This window comes from Dipteris shenzhenensis, chromosome 1 (assembly GCF_047967505.1).
Source record: "Dipteris shenzhenensis isolate YYH24624 ecotype China chromosome 1, Dip_SZ_1.0, whole genome shotgun sequence".
Classification (NCBI taxonomy): Eukaryota; Viridiplantae; Streptophyta; class Polypodiopsida; order Gleicheniales; family Dipteridaceae; genus Dipteris; species Dipteris shenzhenensis.
The window spans coordinates 42,933,182-42,959,266 of NC_141596.1; the positions used below are offsets into that span (position 1 = coordinate 42,933,182).

Genomic DNA, 26,085 nt, shown 5'->3' on the forward strand with positions numbered 1-26,085 from the left:
CCTTAGTCTGCATGAAGACATGGCTCGTTGGCCAATCCGTTTTGAAATTATTGATCCACCTGCATTAGTGTCTTCATGCATAGAATGTCATTCTTTTCTTTCATTCTCACCAACCCAATGCCTCCTTCTTCCTTTGCTCTATAAAGAGCAGATCAGCACTGAATGCATGCCATCTTCCCTCCCAAACAAAGTTATTGATGCATTTGTCCACCTTTCTCAAACAATTTTTTGAGAATGGTATTAAAGACAACACATAGACTAAAACTGACTCCAGCACATGTTTAACTACTATTAGTCTTCCTGTGAGTGAGTGTTTTGCCCAACCATTTGTCAAACTTTGCTTTGATTCTTTGAAACGCCCATTCGAATTGATCCTTCAAACTCACTCCTACTCCGATCAGGCAGCCAAGGTACCAGATTATCTGACCTTTTGGGACCCACTTAAAGTCAAACATGTCCAACCATTGGGGCTGCTCAGTCGCTTCTGTTTTAATGTTTTGAGTTTCGAACCAGACAATTCTGCAAATTCATTAAAGACCTCCATTAAATTCTCAATGTTTTCTTCAGACCCCTCCAAGAGGCTCGTGTTATCATCTGCAAAAAAATGTGCAATAATTTGTACCGTCGCAGAGCAATAGCCCCTTCAGTGACCCTCTGTTCTGGTGCCAGTCTATTTGGCTCAATAGTGGCTCAATTAATATGGCAAATAGAAGGGGTGCCAGTGGACATCCTTGCCTAACTGATCTCTGCAACTCGAAGCTCTTGTAGTGATATCCATTGACCGCTATCTGGGCCCAGGCAAAGCATTCTGACCATACCACAAAATTTTCCTCCAAATCCCAGAGCTATCACTGTGCATAGGATAAAATCCCATGAGACTCCGTCGTATGCTTTCTCGAAGTCCATGTTAAGCATCACATACTGCTTGTTTTGTGCCATTGTGTAGTCTATTGCAATAAGTGCATTGAGAACTGCATCTTTGATATTTCTTCCTGTGGTGAAACCATACTGTCTCTGATGAATAATTCTTCCCAAACTAAACTTGATTCTGTTGGCTAGTAGCTTGGCCATGATCTTATATGTTGTGCTGAGCATTGCTAGTGGTCTCCACTGATTTGGGGTTAACTTCTTGTGACTTTTGGGAATCAATTTGATAATCCCCGTGTTTAAGCTTCGAAGCATGGCTCCTTTCTTGTATAACCACTGAATCAGTTTGACCAGCTCGTTTTTGCACAGTGGCCAGAAGTGTTGGTAGAACTCTGCTGGTATCCTATCAGGACCCGGAGCTTTTTCCTTAGGCAGTTGCATTACTGTAAACCTGATTTCTTCCTCTGAGAAGGGTCTCTGTAGCATGGAGTCTTCACCGGCTATTCTGCTAAGGTGTGTCGCAAAGACATCTGCGATTTCTTTCTCTTCTGTTACTATATTTCCTGATTCATCCTGAATCATTGTAATGCAATCCCTTTTCCTTTTGTCTTTGACAGCTTTGAAGAAGAATGCACTGGGCCAATCTCCGTCTACTAGCCATTTATGCCTCAGTTGGATGCGAGCTGCTTTGAGCTTCTCATGTTCCTGCATTCGTAGAAAAACTTCAGTAGTGCTTAGGAGTGAAGCAAAGTGACTATCTTTCAAAGAGTCCTGCAGAGCTTTAAGGAGTGAATCTCTCGCTTCTTCTGCTTCTTACTTGTTGCCTTCCTCTTTTTACATTGTTTCTCCCAAACTCTTTAGCCACCCTAGTGACTGCCTGCATGCATTCCAACCACTTTTTTAATGGGTTTCCTTGTCTGTTAGCAGTCTTTTCCCATTCTGCAGCGATCCTAGCATCAAAATCCTTTCTCCTAATCATTGAGACATTGAGCTTGAAGGGTGGTGGCCCTTTCTTAGGTGTCGTGTCTGTCAGTAGGTCGAAATGTATTTGCAGCAGCAGATAGTGATCTGAGTCAAAGCATTCCTTCATAACTCTTCCTTGAACTCTCGGCTTTATCCAATCTCCTCTCTTAGATAGGTAGATCCTGTCTAATCTAGCCACATGCCATGTCTCATCTGCATGTCTGTTGTGCCAGGTGAACACTCTCTTCCTTCAGTGGGTCATAGCTTATCCAATCAATTAGCTCACTACTTGCTTCCAGCTGTCTCAATTTTGTTCTTTCTTGAACCGGCATATCATTGCTTTCATGAGATCTATCTTGTTCACTGCAAACATTGTTCCAGTCCCCCATGAGTCCCACATCCTTTCCTGCAATTGTTTCCCTCGATCTATCCCATAATTCGCTCCTGGGGCGACGAGTTGTTGGGGGCATACTCCAAGGCCACTGAAAACTGTATACAATGAAATATAATGTCTGCTAGGACAAATTCTCCCACCGGGTCAGAGATTACCGTCTTCACTTCGATCTATTCTTCCAAAAGCAAAGCCATTCCTCCCTTCATCCTCCAATGATGCAGGTCCCTCCAGGCTCCTTCCAAGGGAGTGCTTGCATGTTGGCATTCTGCATGGACAACTCCTGCATGTCGCTTTTCTCACCTGCGGGATTGCTATTCTGATCTTTTGCATGAGACTTTTTCGGTTTCTTCTCTTTTGTCTCCACCCTTTTCAGGGCACTCCCTTGCGAAATGGCCGCTTTTCCTGTAAAAGTAACAAGCACAGTGAAAATGTTGAATCGTACCTCCACAAAGAGGTTCCATCCGTTTGGAAGGTCCAACTCCAGCGCTTCTGGGACCTCCTTTCTTCTATCCCACATTATGCATGCTTTCGGCGAAGCCCTCTTAGGTTGAATCAGTGGCATGTAGAGAACTCTCCCCATGGCCGCTGCAATCGTCGCCAGCTGTGGTAGTAGTATCTCGTTAAGTCCCTGGAAGTGGATCCAAACAGGACATTCGTGTTGAAGAACCTCCTTCGATGTGAAGGATGCGCTCCACGGGATTGCGTAGACCAGGTTTTCCCGCTAGCCGATTGAACTTGACACCAGCCACTCTCGTTCACTAGGAGACGAAACCGTTGCTTGGAAGAATCCTCACAATGCACACCAACGGATATCGTCCCATGAACAGCATGAAGACCCCACAGTCCAGCAGCCTGTTATACTCTCTACACAGCAATTCCGGTTGGATGTCGACCTGCATGCGCAGAATTTTCCTTACCTCTCCTGTTTGAAACCCCTCCTGTTTCCTGATGTTGATATTCTGTAAGTCATGCTCCATGCAAGCAAGGTCGATGGCATGCAGACCATCTTGTCCAGTCTTTACTACCTCTGCAAAGGAGAAAGACGGTTCACCTACCACCTCTTCAGTTTGTTGCACCTTCCTCGGCGAGCTTTGCAACTGTTTGCTGACATTTGGCGTCTGGTTGTCCTCTCTTGGCAGCGGACATTTTGATGCAATGTGTGAGCCAGGAGGGCTCACACATTACTTCCTCATTGAAATGTGCATGCCACGGTTCTTGACTTTGTCTCTCTTCTTTTGGTCATGCCCTTCACTCCCGGCGGTTGGATGCACACCTTGACTCGGGACTCGCTCATGGCTCATCCGGTCTACCACATCATTCTTGATTGGAGGCACATCTTGATTCAAGGCTTGATGGGCTTCTCGAAGATGATGACTCAAAGGTTCCTCTTGTTACAAGTTTCTACGCGTGGCTCACTGCATGCCTCTACATAGTAGTCTAATGATGCATCTCTTCTAGGTAATGCCTCGTGCTCTCTACTGTCGGATACCACACTCCACTCCCATTCTTTGCCTCCTATCATCCAGTCCCGGTTCTGAGTTCTTCTTAATTCCTTCCACCCTTCAAAACACACGTAGATGCGTAGGTTCTCAGAAGCTGTAGGTCTTTCTTTGACTCATAGCACTCACTTGTAGTAGTGTATCACTCCAAGCAGTTATCACATCTCGTTCCTTGTCAACATGAGCTCTTGTACGCTCAAATGATTATGCTCTCGTGTCTAGGGGCTCCTAATGCTCATTCCTCACAATCTTCCACTCTTTTACAGTAAGTCCCACCTTGACTACTAGACGTTGACAGTCTTTTCCCCTCACTACCATGCAATCACTACTTGTATGTCTATGTGTATGCTTGTAGCCCGCTAAGATGCCCTCTCTTATTGTCATAACGCGTAAAGTGGGAGAGACCTGATAGTAAGTAGGTAGCCTAACGTCATGCTTCGACCAATGCTGCGGGTTGTAAGGGAAGCCAAGTGTCGTGTAGCGAGGGTTGTTATAACATGGACACAAACATATGAAGACATGTGAAATGAAGAAGAATATAGATGGAAATCAAATCTTATATTACAGAAGGGGGATCTGGGCCCATATTGTGTGTCACACTACCAAAATACAAGCAACTATGATCTCTACTCTGTGGTCTTGCTCAATACAAGCTCCAACCCTAGCTTTTAGCTCTAGCTTTCAGCTTTCTGTTAGCCCTTGCTTCGGTGTGGTCCTATCTTTTAAAGGGTGTATAGCTTTTTTATTTGTTTAGCTTGTTTTCGTTGCCCATTGCATTTCGGGTCAACATTAAAAGTCCTTGATTATAAATGACTCTTCCTGTCTACTAACATCTTTTTATTTCCCCCATTAAATTTGTAAGGGCTTCAAGTGCACAAATAAGGCAAGTCGTTTATTAAAAATATAAAGCATGTTTCTCTTAAAAGACAACCATAGTATATTGTTATAGATTTAAATGTTAAAAGAAGTCAACTCCTACTATTTCTTGATTAGAATTTAGATTGACAAATTTGAATTAAAAAATACCCTTAATACTACAAGCAAGCTCTTCACCATCCCAACTTCTAAAGAGAAACGAGGTAGGGCTTGTGGACTCGCAACAAGCTCTTTATGATTGCCTAGTTGGTGTGAAAAGTCAGGTCATGTATGGCGCTGCTAGACATAACATAATGCATGAACTTAGTAGTTCTCCCACAATCTTTTCACTCTAATTGTGGTGTTATACATTGTAAATCGTTTGCAAATTTGATACAAATTACCTATATCTTATTACAATGTCAACTGACTTTCAAAATGGTCACCAAATTTCAAGAAGCTTGGACATCATCCCTCTAGAATAGAAACAAAGAAACAATATCTGCCATCTATATGACACTTGTTTGTGAGTGGTGCTAACATATAGGGCATCATAATGTACATTACAACATTCAAAGAAATCTCCATAAGCGCTTTCAAGTAGAGGCTTATAGCGTATACACACCACGCGCGCGCACACATCACGATACTCTAGAGATTGCAGACGCTGTTGGTAATCAACCCTAATACCATACAAGATTGCCTTAGTATTGGGATTGAGTGGATTTCTATCATGGAAATGCTATGACACCAAGAATGTTAGGAAAGGTTGCTTCCCTCTCCAAGTTATTACTAAAATTTGCATGCAAATATAAAAGGCTCTGATTTTAAAAAGTCCATACATCGTTCCAAAAATATATATTGTAGATGTTCTCTAATAAGAATATTGAAAGCTTTAAAATTATGGCGATGATTTTAAAAAATTGTGGGGCACTCACACCAAACAAGAAGCATGCTTCATGAAATGCGACTTCATATTAAAAGGTTGAAATCCATTTCCATTGATGTCATTAAAGAGGTGTCAAAACTCAAAAAAGGAACACTATCAACTTGCAAAATGGCATAATTAATTCAGCAAAGGTAGACCAAAATCAAGGCACTCTGATGTCCAAGGACATTTTAACGTCTTTTCTCAGTAAACTAGTGTATCCAATTTCATGCCATACAAATGTAGCATTCGCATTACTTTCAGGTAGATTTCAAAATTCAGCAATCATATATTATCATATCGAGGCAAGGAATTACTAGTTTCCATGCGTAGCCTTCTCAACTAGGAGTTAAAAAGTCACAAATTCAAGCTAGGCAAATCTTTCCTTTATATTGATGCTAGCCCAAACCACAAGCTAGAGACACGATCACCACTATTAAGCTTGCAGACTGGTACTCTTACACGTCATATTTATGAAACACCATTGTATACTACTTGGACTATCCATAATTACACAAAATAGCTACCATTTTACATAAAATATTAAATTGGGTGGTGAATTCTACAAATGATAAACTTAATCAATAAATATCAAATAAGGAAATGTCCTTGCTTTGTACATTCACTGATGGTACCAAGAATGTGATAAGGGCTTTGTTGAAGGAAAATTTCCTCACACCTAAAGCTCTGTGAAGTCAAGGGATAAATGACCCCTTGCCTTAGCAGCAGCAAAGAATGGACTCTCGCGAAAATGTTCAACAAAATTCAGGAAGATATTCTTGTGATTCCATGAGATATCGTTGGCATTTGAAAATTGGCATGTCACTATAAGAGTGGTAAGTATTTCTACCACTGCACATGTAGATTTACAAACATCTCATACTACCACCAAGCTTCTCTTCCAATCTTCTTTGAAGAAACAATGGTTGGTAAGATGTATTGGTAAGGAGCTCACCAGGTTAAATTTTTCATGGCTGATATCTCTTCCCCCCATCCTCAATTCTTACTCATGTTAAGAGTTCCTCTATCTCTTCCAAGCTTAAACCCTTTGTCTCAGGCACTTTGAAGATGATAAATAGTATTGCAAGCACACCGATGATCCCAAACATTGAGAATGTTGCAGCAGTACCAATTGCATCCTGGCAACACAGAAATCCCTAGAATACATCACAAGCTGAATGTCCAACATGCTTAATTACACATTGTTATATCAGTCTAGCTTTACATTAATGCTCAATTGATCTAGCTCTCACATTACAAACCAGATCAACAATGAAAGGGTTGATATATTTCAATGTAAATACCTAGCAAACGATAGTTTGCTCGCAAATACCTCCCATCTGAGGTGCATCACCACACATAAAAGTACAAAGAAAAGCAATCCAATGCAAAATCTCTATAGCCATGCATGCAGAGCATGTATGCAGCATGTGAAATGCTGTGTGCAAAATGGCCATGTGCAGGTAGGCCCATTAATCAATGTTCAGCCATCATTGTGGCTTCCTTTGAAAATATGAAGGGTGGAGGTAAGGCCACAAAGATCCCAAACTAAGCATCATAAATATAGAATAAAACATATGTAAGAACACTCAACTTAAGAGCTTCAAACTTAAAGCTTTGCCATATGATGGAGGAGCTTCTGCATTCGAGTTTCCCAGATGATGTTGCCGTCTATTTGCAGGGTGATAACGTTATTTTGGATCAGTTGAAGGGTGTAGAAGAATTGCAAAGGCAGGAGCAATGTTGGAGGGGACCTAAACATCGTTAACAACTATCCCATTTGCAACATGTTCCATTGAGCACAAGTCACCTCTTAAGCAATATCCTCGCTCCTCAAAATCAGGACACCATGGTCACCCCAAGGCTGTTCCTAATGCCAATGCTTAAACGCACACCCATGGCTGATATTGTCGGAAACCCTATTTGACCCTGCATCCCTCTATTTAGAGGAAATATTTGATCCAGAGCACCATTTTCCATTCCCAGGAGGTGGCCTACACCTCCCCAAGGTGAATGAGGAGGAGAATTTGCTCGGCTGGGAATAGCAAAGTTAATTCGCCAGAAGCACAGGTTCTTTACGTTTATTGCAGAACAATTCCAGTAGGGGTGTAGATTTGGGCTCCCCTTGGATAGAGTTTCTACACAACTGTTTCGAGGAGGAGATCATGTGTTTCTCAGGCTCCCCAAGTCCCACTAATACTAAGCTTGCTAACAAGTGCTGTGGCCCTTACAAAGTTCTGAAGAGAGTTGGCGAGTTGCTTACCAGTTGGCACTGCCCCATCTTCTAGAATCCATAACTTTTCCACGTCTCATTTTTTAAGAAATACTTAGGCCCTTTGGAGCAAGTCCTTGAGGAATTGTCTCCCATGGATGAAAAAGGACACATCTGGTACATTCCAGAGAAAATTATTGCATTCAGTGACCATGTAGTAAGTCCACACACGTTAAGAAGTAAGGAATGATACAGGCTTACTTACCTCTTTTTTTCTGCTTTTTAGCTCTTGGGTTGAGGCTTGTCACTTGTATGGCTGTCTCCTTAATCTGGCGACAATCTCCTTTTGTTTTGCATAGTGCCTAAATCTCTCCCTTGAACTGAGAAGTCCTTCTCACAGAGGCAATTCCTCCCCAAAATTATCATCCTCAAGCAGCTCTATCACCATTTATTTATTTCGTCCTCAAAATATTTTGACCATCGTGGCTTAATTTCAATGTCTTCAAAGTCGTTCTTATGATCCTGTATCCTTTCTTACGTTTCTTGATCTGCTAGACCCTCCAAAGCATTCTTGCAAATTAAATATAATAGCTTGCTGGTGAGATCTCCAGAGACAACAGCATTATTTTCCCCTCTTTTGATTTGTTGTCTTTTGGAACCCAGTTCTCTTTTGGAACCAAGAACAAAGTTGAAGATTCAACCGGAGGTCTAGCCTTGCCCTCTCTTTGAGGAGAATTCTTAACCATGTGGTCTGATAGGCCACATAGGAAGCAAGTATTTTTATCAGAGTTAAGTCAAGAGACCAATTCTCTAAGTAGTTAGGTTGGTTCCTTATAGTCAAAAGTACCTAGTAGAGGACTTTGGCTGCCATTTGTTCTTTCTCAAAAAGAAAGACGTAGTATTGTTTCCTCAGAAAACGTACGTTCGTAACTGTCGCCCCTCTCTAACCCAAGACTCAAGGAAAGCAATAGGGGGACTGCAACCAGGAAAAGCCCACTAAGGCATAAGTTTTCAACCAATCCATTTAGTCGTTATGGGGATCTTGATTGATGGTGATAGAGACACAAATACTTGGAGTAAAAGAAGTTGGCATTTTTTAAGGTTGATGGCCCTCAACATGAAGCTCTCGTGTATTGCTTTGTGGGCTTGGAACTCGCTTCTTGTGAATGAGTCTTCCTTTCTTCTTGTTGGTCTCTCTGCAAGGATTTTCTAATGAAGAGTCGTCCAATATTTGGGAACTAGCAAGGCCAGTAGAATGTCGTGATCCGTGGAAAGGCGTGGAGAATAACCCTCCTTTATGAGCTTGTGGCACACCTGCGTACAATGGCCATACATAGATTGTCTGTTTGCATGATTGTCACCTGGTCTTCCATATGTTGGTCTTCTGTTTGTCGCGGAGTGGAGAAATAGAGATGAATCTCCTATTTCAATCTCCCCTACAAAGGGGGAAAGAGATAGAGGTAGCGAACTGCCTAATCCACTAGAGTGAGGTTCTGTCACATTAAGGTTGTCTTTTCCAGAAGAGAGAGGGTCAATTATAGCAAATCTAGCTCTAAATACTTGTGCGTGAGAGATTTTTGGAGGGAGGAGAGGAAAAAGAACGGTTGTCCCATCTGAGTCAACCTCCATCCCTTCCTCCGAGATTGTTTTAAAATTTTTTGCTTTGCCAATTGGAAATAGTTCGTCAAGGACATCCGAGCCGATTCTTGACACCATAGTACATGGGCTATCTTTACAGAAAATTCTTCGAGCTAGTACAAGGCACCACTGAATCATTTAACTACTCCGTAAATCACTTGATTCAAGTGGCCATCCACTTGTAGGTTTCAACTTTCACACAAGGACTGGATCAATAAGTTTTTTTCATGGTCTTCAGTATGACACTTATGATATGTTTGCAGCTTCAGGCCAGCGACGAACGACAACGCTTATGACTTAGAATTTTGAGCTCATGAGCTCTCAACAAGAAATGTCAGCAGACCACAGGACCAACAGCACCTCACACATCAAGACATCAAGTGACTAAGTTTGGGGGTTTTCTCAACATGGAGGAGAGGCAAAGGCACAACGAGGAGCATCCTTAGACATCAAGACATCAACCGGCAGTAAGTTTTGGGGTTTTCTCAACAGGGAGGAGAAGCAGAGGCGCAACAAGGAGCATCTTTGTTATCATTGCCATGTGCATCGCCACAACAAGCAGCATTGCCCCCATTTGCATCCTTCAGATAGTGCAGAGATTACAACTTCGCTTCCATCAAGATCTGCTACAATCTTAGGAGCAGTCTCACAAGTTGCAGAAACTCTACAGAAGGGAGGTCCTCGAGGAGAAGGAATTCTCGAGGTTCTCATGTGTTATGGCCAGATAGCCAGAACGAAGGTCACTATCGTTTTGGACAGTGGCAGTTTTGAAGGATTTGTTGGACAACTCCCTCACCACCAAGTTTCGTCTTCCAACAACACAGTCGACAACGGTGCTTCAACTCACAATGCATTGGGAGTGCCTACACATGTTTTTGGATTTTGAGTCGATCTGACATCATCAAAGGAGATGAACATGTGATTAGTTGACACCATTATACGTTGTTGATGAGGAAGCATGTGCATTGGACCCTTTCCTTTGCAGCTCTCTTGGCTGAGAGTACCTGGCTCAACGCTTGTTTGACGTTGAATGACTTGCTAGCTCCTTTGATGGTCAACTGGGAGATGGTCCATCAACCTCACTGTGTACTCTAAATGCGTTCACAAAATGAACCTTGTTGAAACCATTATAGGCCTTGCGAAACTTTCATACGATAGCTTCTACTATTGATGGGGCTACAAAACCTCTCATGGTAGAACTTCAATGAGGCACCTACAAACTGCTCACTTACTGTCCTTACATTGCAATCCCCTAGAATAATGACTCTTCCTGCTTGAAAGTAGAGGCATTGGCACCCAAATCAGAAGAGTCATCATAATATGGTGAACCACAATGCAGGATATGACAATTAACAAGGGAAATGAACCTCTCGATTCACCATATTATGGTGAATCATAATTAAGTATAGTATGGTGAATCAAGATATAAAAACCAGCAAGGGAAATTACCTTCTTGGGGCCTTCCTTCCTATGTTCCATTTGCATTTGAGTAAGGTCTCATTAACATGGACTGTAGTCCCCTTGAGGACATACCTCCTAGTGAAGACACCCTATCTTAATTGTGCATCCTTGAACTTAATGATGAGGTATCGCCCTGCATCCCCCTTAATCCCAACCTATTTAAGATCAAGGGCTTTATTGCATCTTCTAGTTTCTTTACTTGAATGACCTTTGAGGTTTGCACCCGATCAACCATCTCTTACCATGTTTTGGCCTCTTATGTATGTGCTTCCAACTTAGCATCCACTTTGACTTCCATCTACATAAAGCTCTCTATCACTTTACCTCGGGCATTTTTCAATTCTCTCTCTATCACTTTACCTTGGGCATTGTTCAATTCTTTCAGCTTTAAATTTTCCTTCATCAGGGCATTGTTGGAAATGGGAGGAGGATTGAGAGTGGAGTGAGCAGGCATGAAGCAAAATGAGTTGTTGCTATTGCAAAAAGAGTGACTAAAATACAACAAAACTTAGGGTTTTGTACCCTCAAACAAAAGAAAAGCCCTAAGTAGCCCAAGGGGAAAACCCCTTACTGGGGATAAAAGTGCCCCTGGGTCATGTGTGCACAGCAACTCACTACTAACATCTTACAAATCCCCCCTATTGTAATAGTTTGAACATGTACACAGTAGAAGGTGATAGATCAGTCACCAAATGGAAGTAAGGTATGTGGCAGCTCAGCTCCTTCTCATCCAACTTACAACTCTAATAGGCTAGTACACCATGTCCCTGTTTCAGCACAGTCCCAATGCCTCTACCACTAGCATCAGCTTCAATAGTAAATGGCTGATAGAAATCTGGATATACAAGGATTGGAGCTTTAAGTCAAGGCATCCTTCAAGCTTTGAAACTATTTTCTGCCAAGTGCTGCCAATGCACAGCGCTTGATTAACCTCCTATAGAAAGAGGCAAAGCCCAAGGAAACCCCTTAACTCAATAGTATTTTTGGAGTGTGGCCATTCTCTTACACACTTGACCTTATTGGGGTCCACTCTAATCCCACTACTGTTAACAATATGACCAAGATACTCCACCTCATTTGCCATGAATGTACATTTTCTTGTTTTGGCAAAGAGTTTGTGAGTCCGAATTGCATGCTTCAGGGTCCTCCTCCTTGGATTTACTGTATAGACAAATATCATCAATAAAGACCAAAACAGTTTATTGAGGTAGGGCTCTAGGATTGTATTCATGAGTGCTTCGAATTGTACCTTGCAAAGTCAACTCCCTCAAAATCAGAATCACCGCCTCTTGAACGGTCACCTAAGGGACTGGAAGAAGTATGCGCAGCAAATGAACCCTTACTTGGAAACACCTTACCAGTGGAAAAGTTACCCCACAGTTCCCAACATAAGAAGTTTCGAAAGTATAAGCCACATGTGCATATGAAGATCGATCAAGAGAATTCACCCAAAAAAAAAGAAAAAAAAGAAAAAAAAAAAGAAAAAAAAAAGGATCTACAAGAGTCAAACAAATTATAATACTATGCCACCCCGTACACATGGCACATGTCAGGCTAGTTCAACACATCAAAGGCTGATCTTTAAGAAGTGCTGGAGTACTTCAAGAATTATACAAGTGGCAGTGTCCCCAAAGCAATGCCAAGACCATGAAAAGCATCTGAAGTTCAAGCTGTGCTGCTAGAAACCTTGGACGGAGTCCAATTCAACACAACAATAACCGGGAGCCAACTAAAGCGCTACTACTTCAACACGCAAGCCATCCCCGATAAAAACAACGATTTGGGAAACCAAGTCTTCCTTAGTTAGGATTAGATTGTATCACAAGCACTCACTCGCATATGCACGTTTTTGCACATATAGTTTGTACTAGATTGTTACACGCACACTCACTAGCATATGCACGTTTTTGCACATTTAGGAAGACCTAATCAATTTCGTATTAGGGATGTTTGAGTCTTAGTTTCCCTATTAAATCCCACAAATAAGCATATAGTTAGACACATCACATGCACTCACATGATTTTGCATAGGCACATAATAGATTGCATCAAAAATAGTATCACACACTTTCATTCCATACTCTCAAAGCATGCAATGAATTCACAAGCAGGACAAGAAGCTATGCCAAAACTCAAGATAAATTGGCAAAAGAGTCTGTAGCCTCCGCAACGAGACCCCCGCCAAACATCATAGCCGTCTCCTATATGCAAAAATATCAAACTTGCATTCTAATTACCTAGAAGCTCAATGATACAGGTGCAATCACATCCAACATGTATGCAAGATAGCAAGAAATGCTAGCCTAAAAAACGAGACCCCCGTCAAATCTCTTCCCAAGAAGATTCGATGGCACAGTCCGCAACCTCAGCAACGAGATCCCCTCTGAAATTCACAGCCGTCTATCCCTCCTTAAGAGGAGATAAGCTTCTTGACTACAGACCACAAATTGTATGGTGCAAAAGCATTACAGCAGGTACGACTGGATTACGCACATGGCATCCCAACTCTGAAATCAAGATAAGCCATAACCCGAGGACGGGTAATAAAATGGATCCAGGAGTATGTTGACTCTGTGCCAACATGAACTTATGTAGAAAGAGAATGTGTTACAACTTTGTGTTACAACTCCTACATACGACTTCTACATATAGAAAGAGAATGTGTTACAACTTTGTGTTACAACTCCTACATACGACTTCTACATGTAGAAAGAGAATGTGTTACAACTTTGTGTTACAACTTCTACATACGACTTCTACATGTAGAAAGAGAATGCGTTACAACTTTGTGTTACAACTTTGTGATATAACTTTATGTTACAACTTCTACATACGACTTCTACATATAGAAAGAGAAGCTCTCCAACTTTGTGATATAACTTTGTGTTACAATTCCTACATGCAGAGAGAGAAGCTCTCGAACTTGTATAAATACCCCATAATGGAATGAAGCCCACACTCTTTGGGACATTGTGTTCAGTCTACTTTGGTATTCCAAGCATTTGTCTCAAGTGTCCATGCTTCCTTGCACTCCATCTCCAAAAGCACGTCCTAACCTTACAACTCCTCCTCCCCTCTCCTCCAACCTTGCAATCCACCCTCTCCCTCTCCTCCTCCCTCCTCCTCCTCCTCCTTCTCCCTCCTCCTCCTCCTCTCTCCTCTCTCTTCTTTCCCCCATGCTCTTACACCTTCTTTCTCTCCCACTCCTATGCTCCCCCTAAACCCTTTGTTTGTCTTTCCTTAAAATCCATGATCTACGAGGGAGATGAGTTCTCCAGAGAAAGAGAGATCTCATAGGGGACGGTCTCATAGCAAGAAGAGATCGAGGCATCATCACCGATCAAGTTCTTTGCCATCTATCTCGCGCTCGACTTCTATATCTTCTTCTTTATCAGATAAACCATCCAAGAAAAGAAGGAAACACAAGAAGTCTAGGAAGAGTAAGTCTTCCAGAGAGACCAAAAAATTCAAAAAGAGAGGCAAATCTGTCAAGTTTATGACCTATAATGGACAATATGGTCATACAGACAAAGCATTGCAGTTCATCAAGTAGTTTGATTTTGCGTTTGGTACAGAAAAGTTTTCAGAATCCTCCAAATTAAGAATGGTCAGTTTACACTTGACAGCAACAGCTAGTGCATGGTGGAGTGCACATACCACAGATGGGTCAACCCCAAAGAGGTGAAAGGACTTCAAGAAAACCTTCTACAAATAGTTTATGCCTAAACAGTTTAGAGACCATGTTCTTCAAGATTGGGACAGTTTGCATATGGATGCAGGAGATACAGTGGATGTGTACAACCAAAAGTTTTGGGATGCTTATTTGTAGGTTGCACCTTTCAAAAACCCCAAAGAGGTGAAAGGACTTCAAGAAAGCCTTCTACCAACAGTTTATGCCTAAACAGTTTAGAGACCATGTTCTTCAAGATTGGGACAGTTTGCATATGGATGCAGGAGATACAGTGGATGTGTACAACCAAAAGTTTTGGGATGCTTATTTGCAGGTTGCACCTTTCAAAAAGATCTGCAAAGGAACCCAAATGAGAAAGTACAGAGCAGGTCTCAGTCCAAGAATTCAGGCAGTAGTAAATGCTTTGGGGGCAAAGAACATTCAAGACCTTACGCATTCAGCTTCAATAGCTAGTCTTGTGCCGTTACAAGATTTATCTATAGTACTATCCTTGCATGCACGACGTGCTGAAATTTCAAAATCAGAAAAGAAAGAGTACCCCAAGGTTGAAAAGAAAGGGTTTCAACCTCAGAAGCTGAGGGGTACTCAGTTTTCAAAGACTTATAAAAGCAAATCCCCATTCACTCCTGAACAGATAGCTGAGTTTCGCAGAGATGGGAAATGCTTTAAGTGTGGCAAAGAGGGGCATGTGGCTGCCCAGTGCCCAACAAAGCCTTCAACTTCGAAGGGAAAAGAGGCAGAGAAGCCACGCAGACCGCAAAAGCCAATGGCAGGAGGAATTCCTTACATACTGGGTCATGTTTCAAACCCAGAAGAACGAGAATTGCTGCTATCATGGGGCAAAGTTAGAGACCAGCAAGCGCTAATTTTATTTGATCCAAGGGCTACTGATAATTTCATATCAGAGGACCTAGCCCTGAGGCTGGGAATAAAGACGGAGGAGTTGGGCACGGCTTTGGATGCCGATCAAATGTTTTGTGGGAACCCTATGCCAGTCACTCCCTTGATAGGGAAGCTCCGTCTTCATGTACAGAGTTATGTGGATCAAGAAGACTTCTTCATTTCTCCACTGAAACATCATGATGTAGTCTTGGGTATGCCTTGGTTTCATCGCAAGGCAGTGAAGTTGACTCTTCCTGAAAGAGTGCTGGAGTCTGTACATAGGGGCAAAGTATCAAATAGTTCCGTTGAAAAAGAAATAAAGTCTGCAGTTTCAGCTTACATGATTTTTGTAATAGAGAGAGATGTGGAAATGCATGCTGAAACAAGTGAGGCAGATCAGAATAAATTTCAGTTTATTGAAAATTTTAAAGATTGCTTTTCTGATGCTTTGCCAGGGGAGCTACCCCCCGAGAGACTTGAGGATCATGGCATAGAACTCATTCCTGGAAGTGAGCCACCCAATAGGCCCCCATACAGAGTTAGTGCAACTCAGCGATAGGAGATTATGACTCAGGTGCAAGACTTGTTGTCCAAGGGGTTGATTCAGCCCAGTTCTTCTCCTTTTTGTTCCCTTGTACTGCTAGTACAAAAGAAAGATGGCTCATTCCGTATGTGTGTCGATTACCGCGCACTGAACAAAATGACCATCAAGAACAAATTCCCTATTCCGTGCATTGATGATGTGCTGGATCAGTTAAATGGAGCTTCAGTTTTCAGCAAGATAGACTTAAAGAGTGGCTATCACCAAGTGAGGATACAGCCTCAGGATGTGCACAAGACAGCGTTACGCACTACTTCTGGGTTGTATAAATATCTGGTGATGCCTTTTGGATTAACAAATGCCCCAGCTACCTTCAATAGGATGATGGATTGTATCTTCCGACCCTACAGATGGTTCACTGGTACCTTCTTCGATGACATAATTGTCTTTTCTAAGTCCGAAGAAGAGCACAAGGAACATCTTGCTATAGTGTTTCACGAGCTGAGAAATCATCAGCTCTATGCAAACAGCAAGAAAAGTGAATTCTTCCAAGAAGAAATCCATTATCTGGGGCATATAATATCCAAGAATGGGATACAGATGGATTCAACAAAGATCCATGCCATTCAGGAATGGGGCTAGAGCTGAAAACTGTGCATGAAGTTCGAAGTTTCCTGGGCCTGTGTTCTTACTACAGAAGGTTTATCAGGCATTTTGCGGATATAGCCGCTCCACTCCACGATCTTACTAAGAAAAATGCAGCTTTCAGATGAGGAATTCCTCAAAAGACAGCCTTCACCACACTCAAGGAGAGGCTGACTACAGAGCCAATCTTAATCGTTTCAGATTTGTATCAACCATTTGATGTGGATTGTGATGCTTGTGGGGAATGTGTTGGGGCTGCATTGCATCAGAATGGTCATGTAGTGGCCCATGAGAGCAGGAGACTCTGGGATGCAGAGAGAGGGAAAGCCCCCTTTGAGGTCATCTATGGAAAGGTGATTTTGCCACCTATCCTGAGGACCAAGGACGACATATTTGCAGCTGATCAGTTTGTGAGAAACCTCCAAACAGCTTACAGCCAAGTCCAAACAGCAATCGAAAGGTCTCAAGAGAAACATAAAAGAGCTGCGGATAAGCATAGGAGACAGTTAGATCTCAAGGAAGGGGATTGGGTACTTTTAAAGTTCGAGAAAGCTAGGCTCCGTAAGTTTAAAGGCAAACAGAAAGTGTATGCAAAGTTATCTCCCAGGTACTATGGCCCTTTCCGGGTTACAAAAAGAATAAATGAGGTTGCATACAGGCTAACATTGCCAGAGCATTGGAGGATTCACAATGCATTCCATGTGAGTCTTCTAAAGAAATTCCAGGGGCCAGAGCCTACAGAGCCCGTATCAGAGGATCCACCAGAAGTGGATGAGCTGGAGGAGGTCCTTCAACTAGAACAGATTGTGTACCATACTGTGCGCAAAGGCCCTCAGGGCAAGGAGTTTTACAGGTATCTTGTAAAATTCAAGAATTATACGGCATTAGATGCCAAGTGGATGGATGAAGACATGTTGTCCGATCATCCACAGCTTTTGGATGTTTATAAGGAAGCTTTTCAGTTGAGGTCAACTGAATAGAAGCCGAGGGGATGTCACCATCATGTAAATATCCCAGTTGACCATTTATTTGATCATAATTAAAGAGTTTTCATATGTGTTAATTATGGTCAAAGAGTTCTTTTAATGGTCAGAGAATTGACTACAGTCAAAGATACTTGACTCTGGTCAAGTAAACCTGACTTCGGTCGGGGAGACTTGGTTTATCACCAAGAGGGTTAACTACGGTTAACCAAAGAACCACAGAGCTGACTACAGTCAGAGAGTGTTGACTTCGGTCAACGAGACTTGGTTTATTGCCAAGAGGGTTAACTACGGTTAACCAAGATGTGCCAACTTCGGTTGGAGAGACTTGACTATAATTAAGGTGCCTCAACCCTTGGTCAAAGCCTCTTAATTATAATCAAGAGTGTTGACTCCGGTCAACCAGAGAATAAATATAAATATATATTTTTATATTTGTTATGTGTGCACATGTGTTCAATGGGGACACCCACCGTGGCTAGAATTAGTCCACAGTGTGTTGTTTGCATGCAAAGCGTCAACAATTAATGGGTGCCATGGTGGTGCGCTTTAATTAATTGTTGCAGGTACTAGGAAGAGTGATTTTCCTAAGCGCAATGGAGCCTACCAAGAGTCTAGGAGGTGCTTCACGTGACCAAGTGCTTCGAAGACTCCAGAGTTGCCCTTAGTGGCATGTAATTAGGAAAGTAAAGTAGAAATTGACAAGTGGCTTGTTGCCAAGAAGGGGAGCCTAAGAGCTCATGTAATTGAAATTCACGTTTGAATTTGGTATGTACAGCTTCCATGCTGAACTCATGTATTGATTCTTCTCTCAAGTAATAAAATCCTTCCGGGGGTTCCAGCCCAACTGTCGTCCTGGGCCCTAGTGTCTCTGTTGAGAGAGGGAGAGAGGGAGAGAAATGATAATGTCTCTGCTGTCTTTAACAAGTAAGGTTGCAATTACCCTCAAAATCTCTGCCAACACAACATACTGATCATCAACAACTTTGACATTTCAGTGACACTGTGGTTGGTAGTCTCCATTAATCATGGAGTATCCCAAGGTAGAATCACCTAGGTCAAAGGGAAATGAGGCCCCCTTCTTGGAACCGTGAGAAACTAATGTTTGCCATCATTCTCATAAACATGGAATTCCGAAGCTGCTACTGGATCATCAGAGGCTGGTTAATCATCAATCTCTGAGAATCATGCTGAACTTTGCCCCTGATTTGGCCTTGAGGTTTGCATACCCTCAGAAGCTCCAGAGTCCGCTTTTCACCACATAGATAGCACAGATTCTTTTTGAGGGCCTGAGATAATTGCTTAACCGTCTTCTCCGCAAGTCATCCTTGGAGGGAATTGTCTTGGTGTGTTGAGTTGAAATTGTTTGTTTCACTTACCAATGAGCAACAAAATTTAGGCCGAATACGCACTTGTATGGGTTGAAGGAGATTTGAGTCTCCGTATTTGTAGAGCACCTTCTTCAGGCACTATAAGGGATAAACTACACCCTTCAAGTGTTCAAGATAGTGACTAGAGAATCATATTCGACCGGCATACTCTTGAGGAATTTGTCAAGAGAGCCTCCCACATAGCCTTTACTGTCATGAGATTAGACACATGATGAATGAGTCTACCCTTCACCTCCGGAGTGCCAACATAAACTCGGTACAAAGACTTTGTATAAATGGATGCTCAAGTATCTGTGGGGGTGTGGATTTGTATGTGTGAGAGCATATTGTTATACTATGGTCTACACCCACTGTTGGGCGCTGATGACGTCAATGGGGATGTCATAGTAGCTAGTCCCTGCTATGCGTGATGAAGTTTATGGTTTTCAACCTTATGAGTGACTATCATGAGATTGAAACTGCACTATGTTGTGTTTTTAGAGGATGAGTTTGGGAATGTTCCTGGATTCATCTAGGTACGTGATGAATGAGGCACTTTGTGATGCATAGCGTAATGGACTGTGCTTTCTCATCATCATCGATGTTGTCCTTGCCATTGATGTTGAATCTCCTTGTTCACTTCACGATTGACCACACCCTTTGACATGAGCAAGTAACAAATGGAATCTGCCATGCGTGAAAACCAGTGCCATCAAATTTGTCCACATAATGGGTTCTTTTGCCATGGCGAGAAGGTCTTACCAGGTTGTAGACCGCATGGCAGTGTCTATGGGTTTATACAACACAAAGCACATGAGCACACTAGAAGATATGGGCTAAAAAACAATGAAGCATTAGAAAAGACAAAGCTGCTTTTGTTGCGGTGCAAACAATTCACTGTAATAACACAGTCAAAATTACAGCTGAGCTGCCCAAATAACAACCTTGTAATTTGGAAATAAGAGGCCTTAAAGGACTAAAACTTTTCTGCCACGTGTAATCAAATGAGAACCTTAGCCAAGAAACTTTGGCCAAAAAACTCTTCAGAGAAGAGACCGTCGTTGTGGCAGAAAAACATCAAGAAGGCTTGTTGCAGAAAACCTTGCTGAAGCAGAAAACACAGGGTCATAGTCCTTCTGTGTGTAACAGAGGGGCTAGTTTAGTTGGCTAGTTAATTGACTTTATAGTTAGTGCGATGTAATCTAGGCTAAGTAGGTGATGCCACGTCACACTTTTTGGGTAGTATCCCACATACATAGTTCTAAAAAACCTGCTTTAATTCCATAAAAAGCCTGGCTGCCCCATTTGTACACAAATTATCAGCTATCACCAGCTTGTGAACAAATTGGATCTGTACAGCAGGGCTCATTGCTCAAGCTAGAATTCAATAATGAAATAACACTTTCTGTCCTTGTGCAGCCCATCACAAGTTTCTGTCGTAGGTCTAGCTCATGACTTGCATCCTTCCTAACTTTTGAGAGGTACTCTTTGTTTAGTTCTGCATTGCAGCTCTAAAGTAATGAATGTAGCTGCTCTTGCCTAGGCCTCTTGTTAGGGAAGAAGTTCCTGCTTAATCTGCTCTAATATTGGAGTTGATCTGCCCCAAGATTGTCCACTGGTCAGGGATAGCCAGAGATAGCCAGAGTTAGGGCAAGTTCTGTTTCATTGGTATTAGAGCATAAAAATTGTGGGAAATTGTAGAAAAATCATGTCCAATTCTTTTGAAATTTGCAACATATGTTTGTTTGTAAGCCTATGGCACACCTCTGTGCAAATTTTTGTCGTTAAAAGATGTTTCAATCTCTGGATTCCGTGTGGGCCTGTAAATAGGTTGAAAATTCAATGTTATCAAGTTTGAATTTTTTTTTGCATCATTGTGTGTTATCAAGTTTGATTTTTTTTTTGCATCATTGTGATCGGAATGACCTCTTGCATCAAAGCCCTAGGTCATTTTTGAATTGGAGCTGTATTTGGTGTCTGAAAGCTGGAAGGCTATTTCACAAATGTGGTGCTACCTCTTGGAGATCTGAGTCGCAATTGTATTCTGAAGAGCTGTACTATGTGACATTGTAATTGAAGCTGATTTGCCCCAAATTTTGGAGCAATTTCTAAAAAACTGTTGATCTCTCTAAATCCTAGCTGATCTCCAGAAATTTTGGCATTTGTCTATTCGATTCTCTACTATGCTTCATTGAATATAGTATATGCTATAAGATTTGGGAAATTTTTGAATTCGGATCAGAACAGTGAGTTCTCTGTATTCCTAATACCTACAAAGATTCTGGAAACCAGTTGAGAAGGTAAGTATTGAGTGATTCAGACCCTAGGATGGAGGGTGAACAAATGGAAAATTCAATTAGAGCTGGTGGCATTGCAATGTTGGGATTGGGATCAATAGCAGGAGAGCAGGCTGTAGCTTCAACTTTGAAGTAAGGAGCCTGTAGGGAAACAAATCAAGTTTCTATGGCGGTATCCAGGAAGATCACATTCAATCAGGTCAGGAGCAGTTAATTCGAGGTTGTTTGGGCCTTGTGCTTTGTCCTTGATTCAGATGAGAAATTCCAGCTCCGGAGGGATCTAATAGGAGGGCTCACTATATTTAAGGGGGGGGGGGGGGAGAGAGAGAGAGAGAGACGATAAAGCAAAATATCTTCCACAGGGAACAATTCGGAAAAATACCAGTTCTGAAATTGAAAGTTCTATGTCAGAGATTTAACGAGTACAAAGGCTACTTGCTGATTTCAGATAAGTTCTCACATTTCAACAATATTTCAAACTTTGAAACCCACAGATTCCAAGGGGGTTAACATCAGATGTCAAAGGTAAAATTATCCTTTCCGAATTCAAAGGTGAGTCTGGTTCACCGGGTAAGCTGGAAGAATGGATAAGCAAACTGGAAGATTATTTCATATTGTATCCAAAAGGGGATCAAGCAAAAAATTGTGCTCCATCTTGAAGACTTTGGGCATACATGGTGGAGGCATCTACAACAAGATGGTGTTGTAATTTATACTTAGGAAGCATTTGAAAGGGAGTATCTCCCCTGGTCTGGGACTAATATATCTGCAAATGGTATGATTTTGACTCAAAAAGGAATAGTGAAGAATTATATCAGACAGTTCTGGAAATTCGCTTTGTTCGTCCATGGCATTGATGACAGAAGTAGAATGCTCAAATTTATCCATGGAATGCATCCTAGTATTGCCTCAGATGTTGCCGCATAAAAGCCAAGCACTCTCAAGGAGCCTATGTGGTTGGCTGAATTGTATGAGCCCAAGCACAATTTGAAGGAGAAGAATCTGGGAATTGGCCACGTTAGTGCTAAGACTTTAACGAAAGTTAGCACTTCTGATGATAGCAAGCCACATAAAATGCACTTCTTACTTGAAACTCAAAATCCTGAAAGAGGATTAACTTACGCGTCACATAATATTTGAGCCTACATTAAGTCTAGGGAGTGAATTTAAACAGCTGGCATAAAGCAGTCAAAACTGACTGCCAAGAAGCATTTTTTCTTAGAAACACATTGAGTCTCAGACCAAAGTATTTCAAACTTGCGTAATAAAAATTCACCAAATTAAATTTACCTCTAGGGGTGAGAAAGCAAAAGTTACTAGCGCATTTGCTGAAAAATTCACAAGAACTGTGATACTTAGAGCCCATCCCCGTGTTCGTAACGGGAAAATCTCTGAAAGCATAGTCCACCCTATAGGCCCAAAAGAAGCCTGAAATAATATGCACATAACAGCAAATTACTTGTACATAGAAATAAAAATTTCTGCTACCAAAGGCATGGCTAAAATTGAAGGATGTAACAGATCCAGGATCATTGTTTGCATGTTAGATCACAAAGAACACAAAATGCATTGAAACAGTCAGAACTGATATGCATGGTGCTATATTAAAATTTACTCCATGTTGGAGCTACAAGGCAATTGAATGTGTAGATAATTCCTCTAGCATGTCTCGCTATTTGTGAGAAGACATCAGACTTACTTCTACAGACTTCACATAGAACTGTCCAATACTGAGCAAAGCATTCAGACCAATTATATGGATGAATCTTACTTGATAGGAGCCCACATAGAGCAGCAGAGAGGTGACTGCCAAAGCTGGAACATTTGGCAAAAAGGCATAGTAAAATGCTAGAAGAAAGACTGAAAGAGTCTGCATAAGAAGGTGAAGAGGGAAATTATAGGGGCTTAAAAACACCATATTCGCTTTACAGTTAAGAAATTAAATCAGATACAAACTACTGGTGAGCTAATGGGACGTTTAAACATAAGGAAAACATTGAATTAGCAACTTATTGGTGATCCAATTGGATATTCAAATTTAGGAAAATCTTACCAGGACAGTCACGCCTCCAATCAGCAACGGTCTTCGCCCTAGTTCATCTACTTTCCAGACTGCAATTAGTGTCATCAAGATCTGCAGCTCCACCAAATGATGATCATTAGCCAACGCGCATACGAAACTTGAATGTTTCTCATAAGAACCATTCCTTTGTTTTTAAGTCTTGCAATAGCAAATGGTCGATACAATAAAGATAAAACCTCAGAAACGCTAGGAACATGCCATGAACTTTGGAGGCAGATTCTACGCCTGACATTAAAAATGACTGCTTCTACGCCCAACGTTAAAATAACTGCCAACAACTGTATGATTCTGAAGTTTTCGGCATATCTCCCTCATTTGCATTCCATTATTCAAACACCCATTTGTGCCAATGTGTTCCTCCTTGAGAGCTTACCCTAGTGTTTTGCACGAAAATTTAGACTTGCATCTGCACAAGTCTTCTAATCTTGAAAGACCACGATTTGTTGCTGAACAGATCCTAGTTGTATTGTATAATTATCTCTAATTCGATCACAAAGAAAAGCTGGATCATAATTGGGAGAGACTCCCATGAAAAGAGCAATTGCCCACAACATCAAATAAAAAAGATTTCCATGTTGCGTTGCTGGGAACACATAAGCACATAAATCCACATTAATCGGTACTTGAGGAGTCAACGGCTTGTGTGGAAGGTCATACAAAACAGCCTCAATAGGGTAGATCGAAGGGTGATTCAATATCTCATACAGCACACACACACCCCAATTGCCCGCCCTTTTTCCCCTTGCACCAAAGTGAATGATTTATAAGCTTGAGAATTGTCATCCTATTAAAGGGAGGTTTGTGCGAGAGCGTTGTCGTGTGGCATTTGGAATATTGGAAATTGGCAGAACAGACGTAAAGTGAAACAAAGATGATAAAGGCAAAGGTAAATGATGTTGTGAAGCTGATGATTTTATTGCAACATGGCACGTGGCTACCCACATTTGACGCCAAAAAGGAGGTCTCTTCTGTGGGCTGATGATCCACATGTGTCCACTGCTCTTGACTTGTAAACTGGATATCTATAAGCACATACGCATAGGAGAAAATTTTAGCTTGTCAAGGAGCCAAGAGAAGCAAACGGAAGAAAATGAAGAGATAGGAAACCCTCATAAAAGGGGATTCTAGAAGGAGATCATGTAAAAACGAGAGAGAGAAACTATCTTAAAAAAAGAAAAATAAATTATAAGCATCTAAAAAAGAGAGGAATGGTGAAAACAAAAAGACTTTGAAACAGACATAAAAGAAATAATGTATGGGCCCTTCCTGCGGTCAAGGATTAAGTCAAGGAGATCGCAATCTTGCATGCTCTTGTCTTGCTCTGTGAGCAAGTATAGATTCTCCTTCTTTGCTCTGCGTCTACCTCTTGCACAGCTTGAGACACCCAGGATTCTTTGTATGCTAAAGTTGCAGCAGCCCTTATTTCAATTCACCTGTACCAACATTGAACTAACTTGCCAAGATGTAGGAAGAAAGGCTTAGTTGCTGTGCAGAGAGGGGAGAGGGAGGAGGGAGGAGGAGTTAGAGAGAAGCAAAGGAAGGGAAAGAAGGCAGGCTCGCTACTGCGAGCAGGGTGGGAGCTGCTACACAAACGGGGTAGGAGTGGGAGTTTTGGTTCCAGTACAGAACCAAATGTACTAACTCAGACAGCCATGCCACCTGTGTTCAGCAATACTTCAAGGGAGGAGGAGGATGAGTGTGGCTTGTTCCTTCTATGCCACTGTGTTCTTTGCTTCACCGACATGATAAATGCAATAGCATCAGTTATTAGGGGATATAAGGTTCAAGCCTACAAATAATGAGAAGCTCTGTATCTCTTTCCTAGACAAGGAGAGGGATAGAGGTCTCAAGGAACCTCTCAATCATTGAATCTACTTGTCCATTTTTTGGAAACTCCACTGTTTCTGAAGGCTGGCAGATACTGCAAAGAGAGCTCTTCTCCTATTATGGTTTACAGTGCAAGAAAGACTTTGTTTAAGAAGTCCATAGACCATAGTGGCGAGAGTTTATTTTATCTTATTTTAAAAGGTGGCTAAGCAGATGCGGCCAAAATACCTCCATGAAACACAGACCAAAATTGACTTGTAAAACAAAAAGTAGTTACCCACAAGGTTCGAAACCAACTATGCCATTTTCACAAACCAAAATGGGCTAACCATTACCTAACATATGCAACATTTATACATACTGATATTTAAAGTTTCACAAAAGCTTTCAAAACCTTTGACAATTAAGGCTTATCGCATAAAAATTTGTGCCCTCCGCAAATGCTGCAATTGTTCAAGATAACGCTAATTCATTCAACTGCCTGAAACAATAGAGATAAGAAATCCACTTAGAAAGAATTATAATGATGTCAACTGGCTATACCCAACAAAATCAGCATGCCTTTTTGCTTTAGTGGGTATGGGTCTGTTTACAGACAAGGATACACAACCAACAAGTGTGCTTATGTATACATGTACAGAGGAATCATCACACATCCCCAAGTTTCTTGGTAAAAGCCAAAGAAAAACACAGTTTTTAACCTTGGATAGTCACTAACAAGGCACAAATACTAGATCATGCATAGCATTTATTATATGCCGTGCCTTCCATTTTAAGGGGGTGTCATCTGCGAAGTATTTTGTGGCTATCATTTCCAGAGACATTTCTATTCTCAAATTTATTCCTTCAATACCCAGAAGAACTCCAAGAGTTGCCTACTATAAAACAAGTCTAGACACTAGCATCAATAGCCTGTTTTATAGTGAAGGACATTTCAAAGAACAGAGAG

General features: G+C 41.6%; 1 protein-coding gene across 1 annotated transcript in view; it reads right to left on the bottom strand.

Annotated features, from left to right (window-relative positions):
• Positions 1-6,066: 6,066 nt before the first annotated feature.
• Positions 6,067-26,085, bottom strand: part of LOC147905883 (D-xylose-proton symporter-like 3, chloroplastic) — a 62,093-nt gene continuing 42,074 nt past the window's right edge. Inside the window, exons 11-14 of the mRNA XM_087382148.1 lie at positions 23,280-23,360; positions 22,998-23,096; positions 22,517-22,654; positions 6,067-6,645 (exon numbers count right to left, since the gene is read on the bottom strand). Of these exons, the coding sequence (XP_087238274.1) occupies positions 6,514-6,645; positions 22,517-22,654; positions 22,998-23,096; positions 23,280-23,360 (450 nt within the window). The 3' untranslated portion in view covers positions 6,067-6,513. The remainder of the gene's footprint in view (positions 6,646-22,516; positions 22,655-22,997; positions 23,097-23,279; positions 23,361-26,085) is intronic.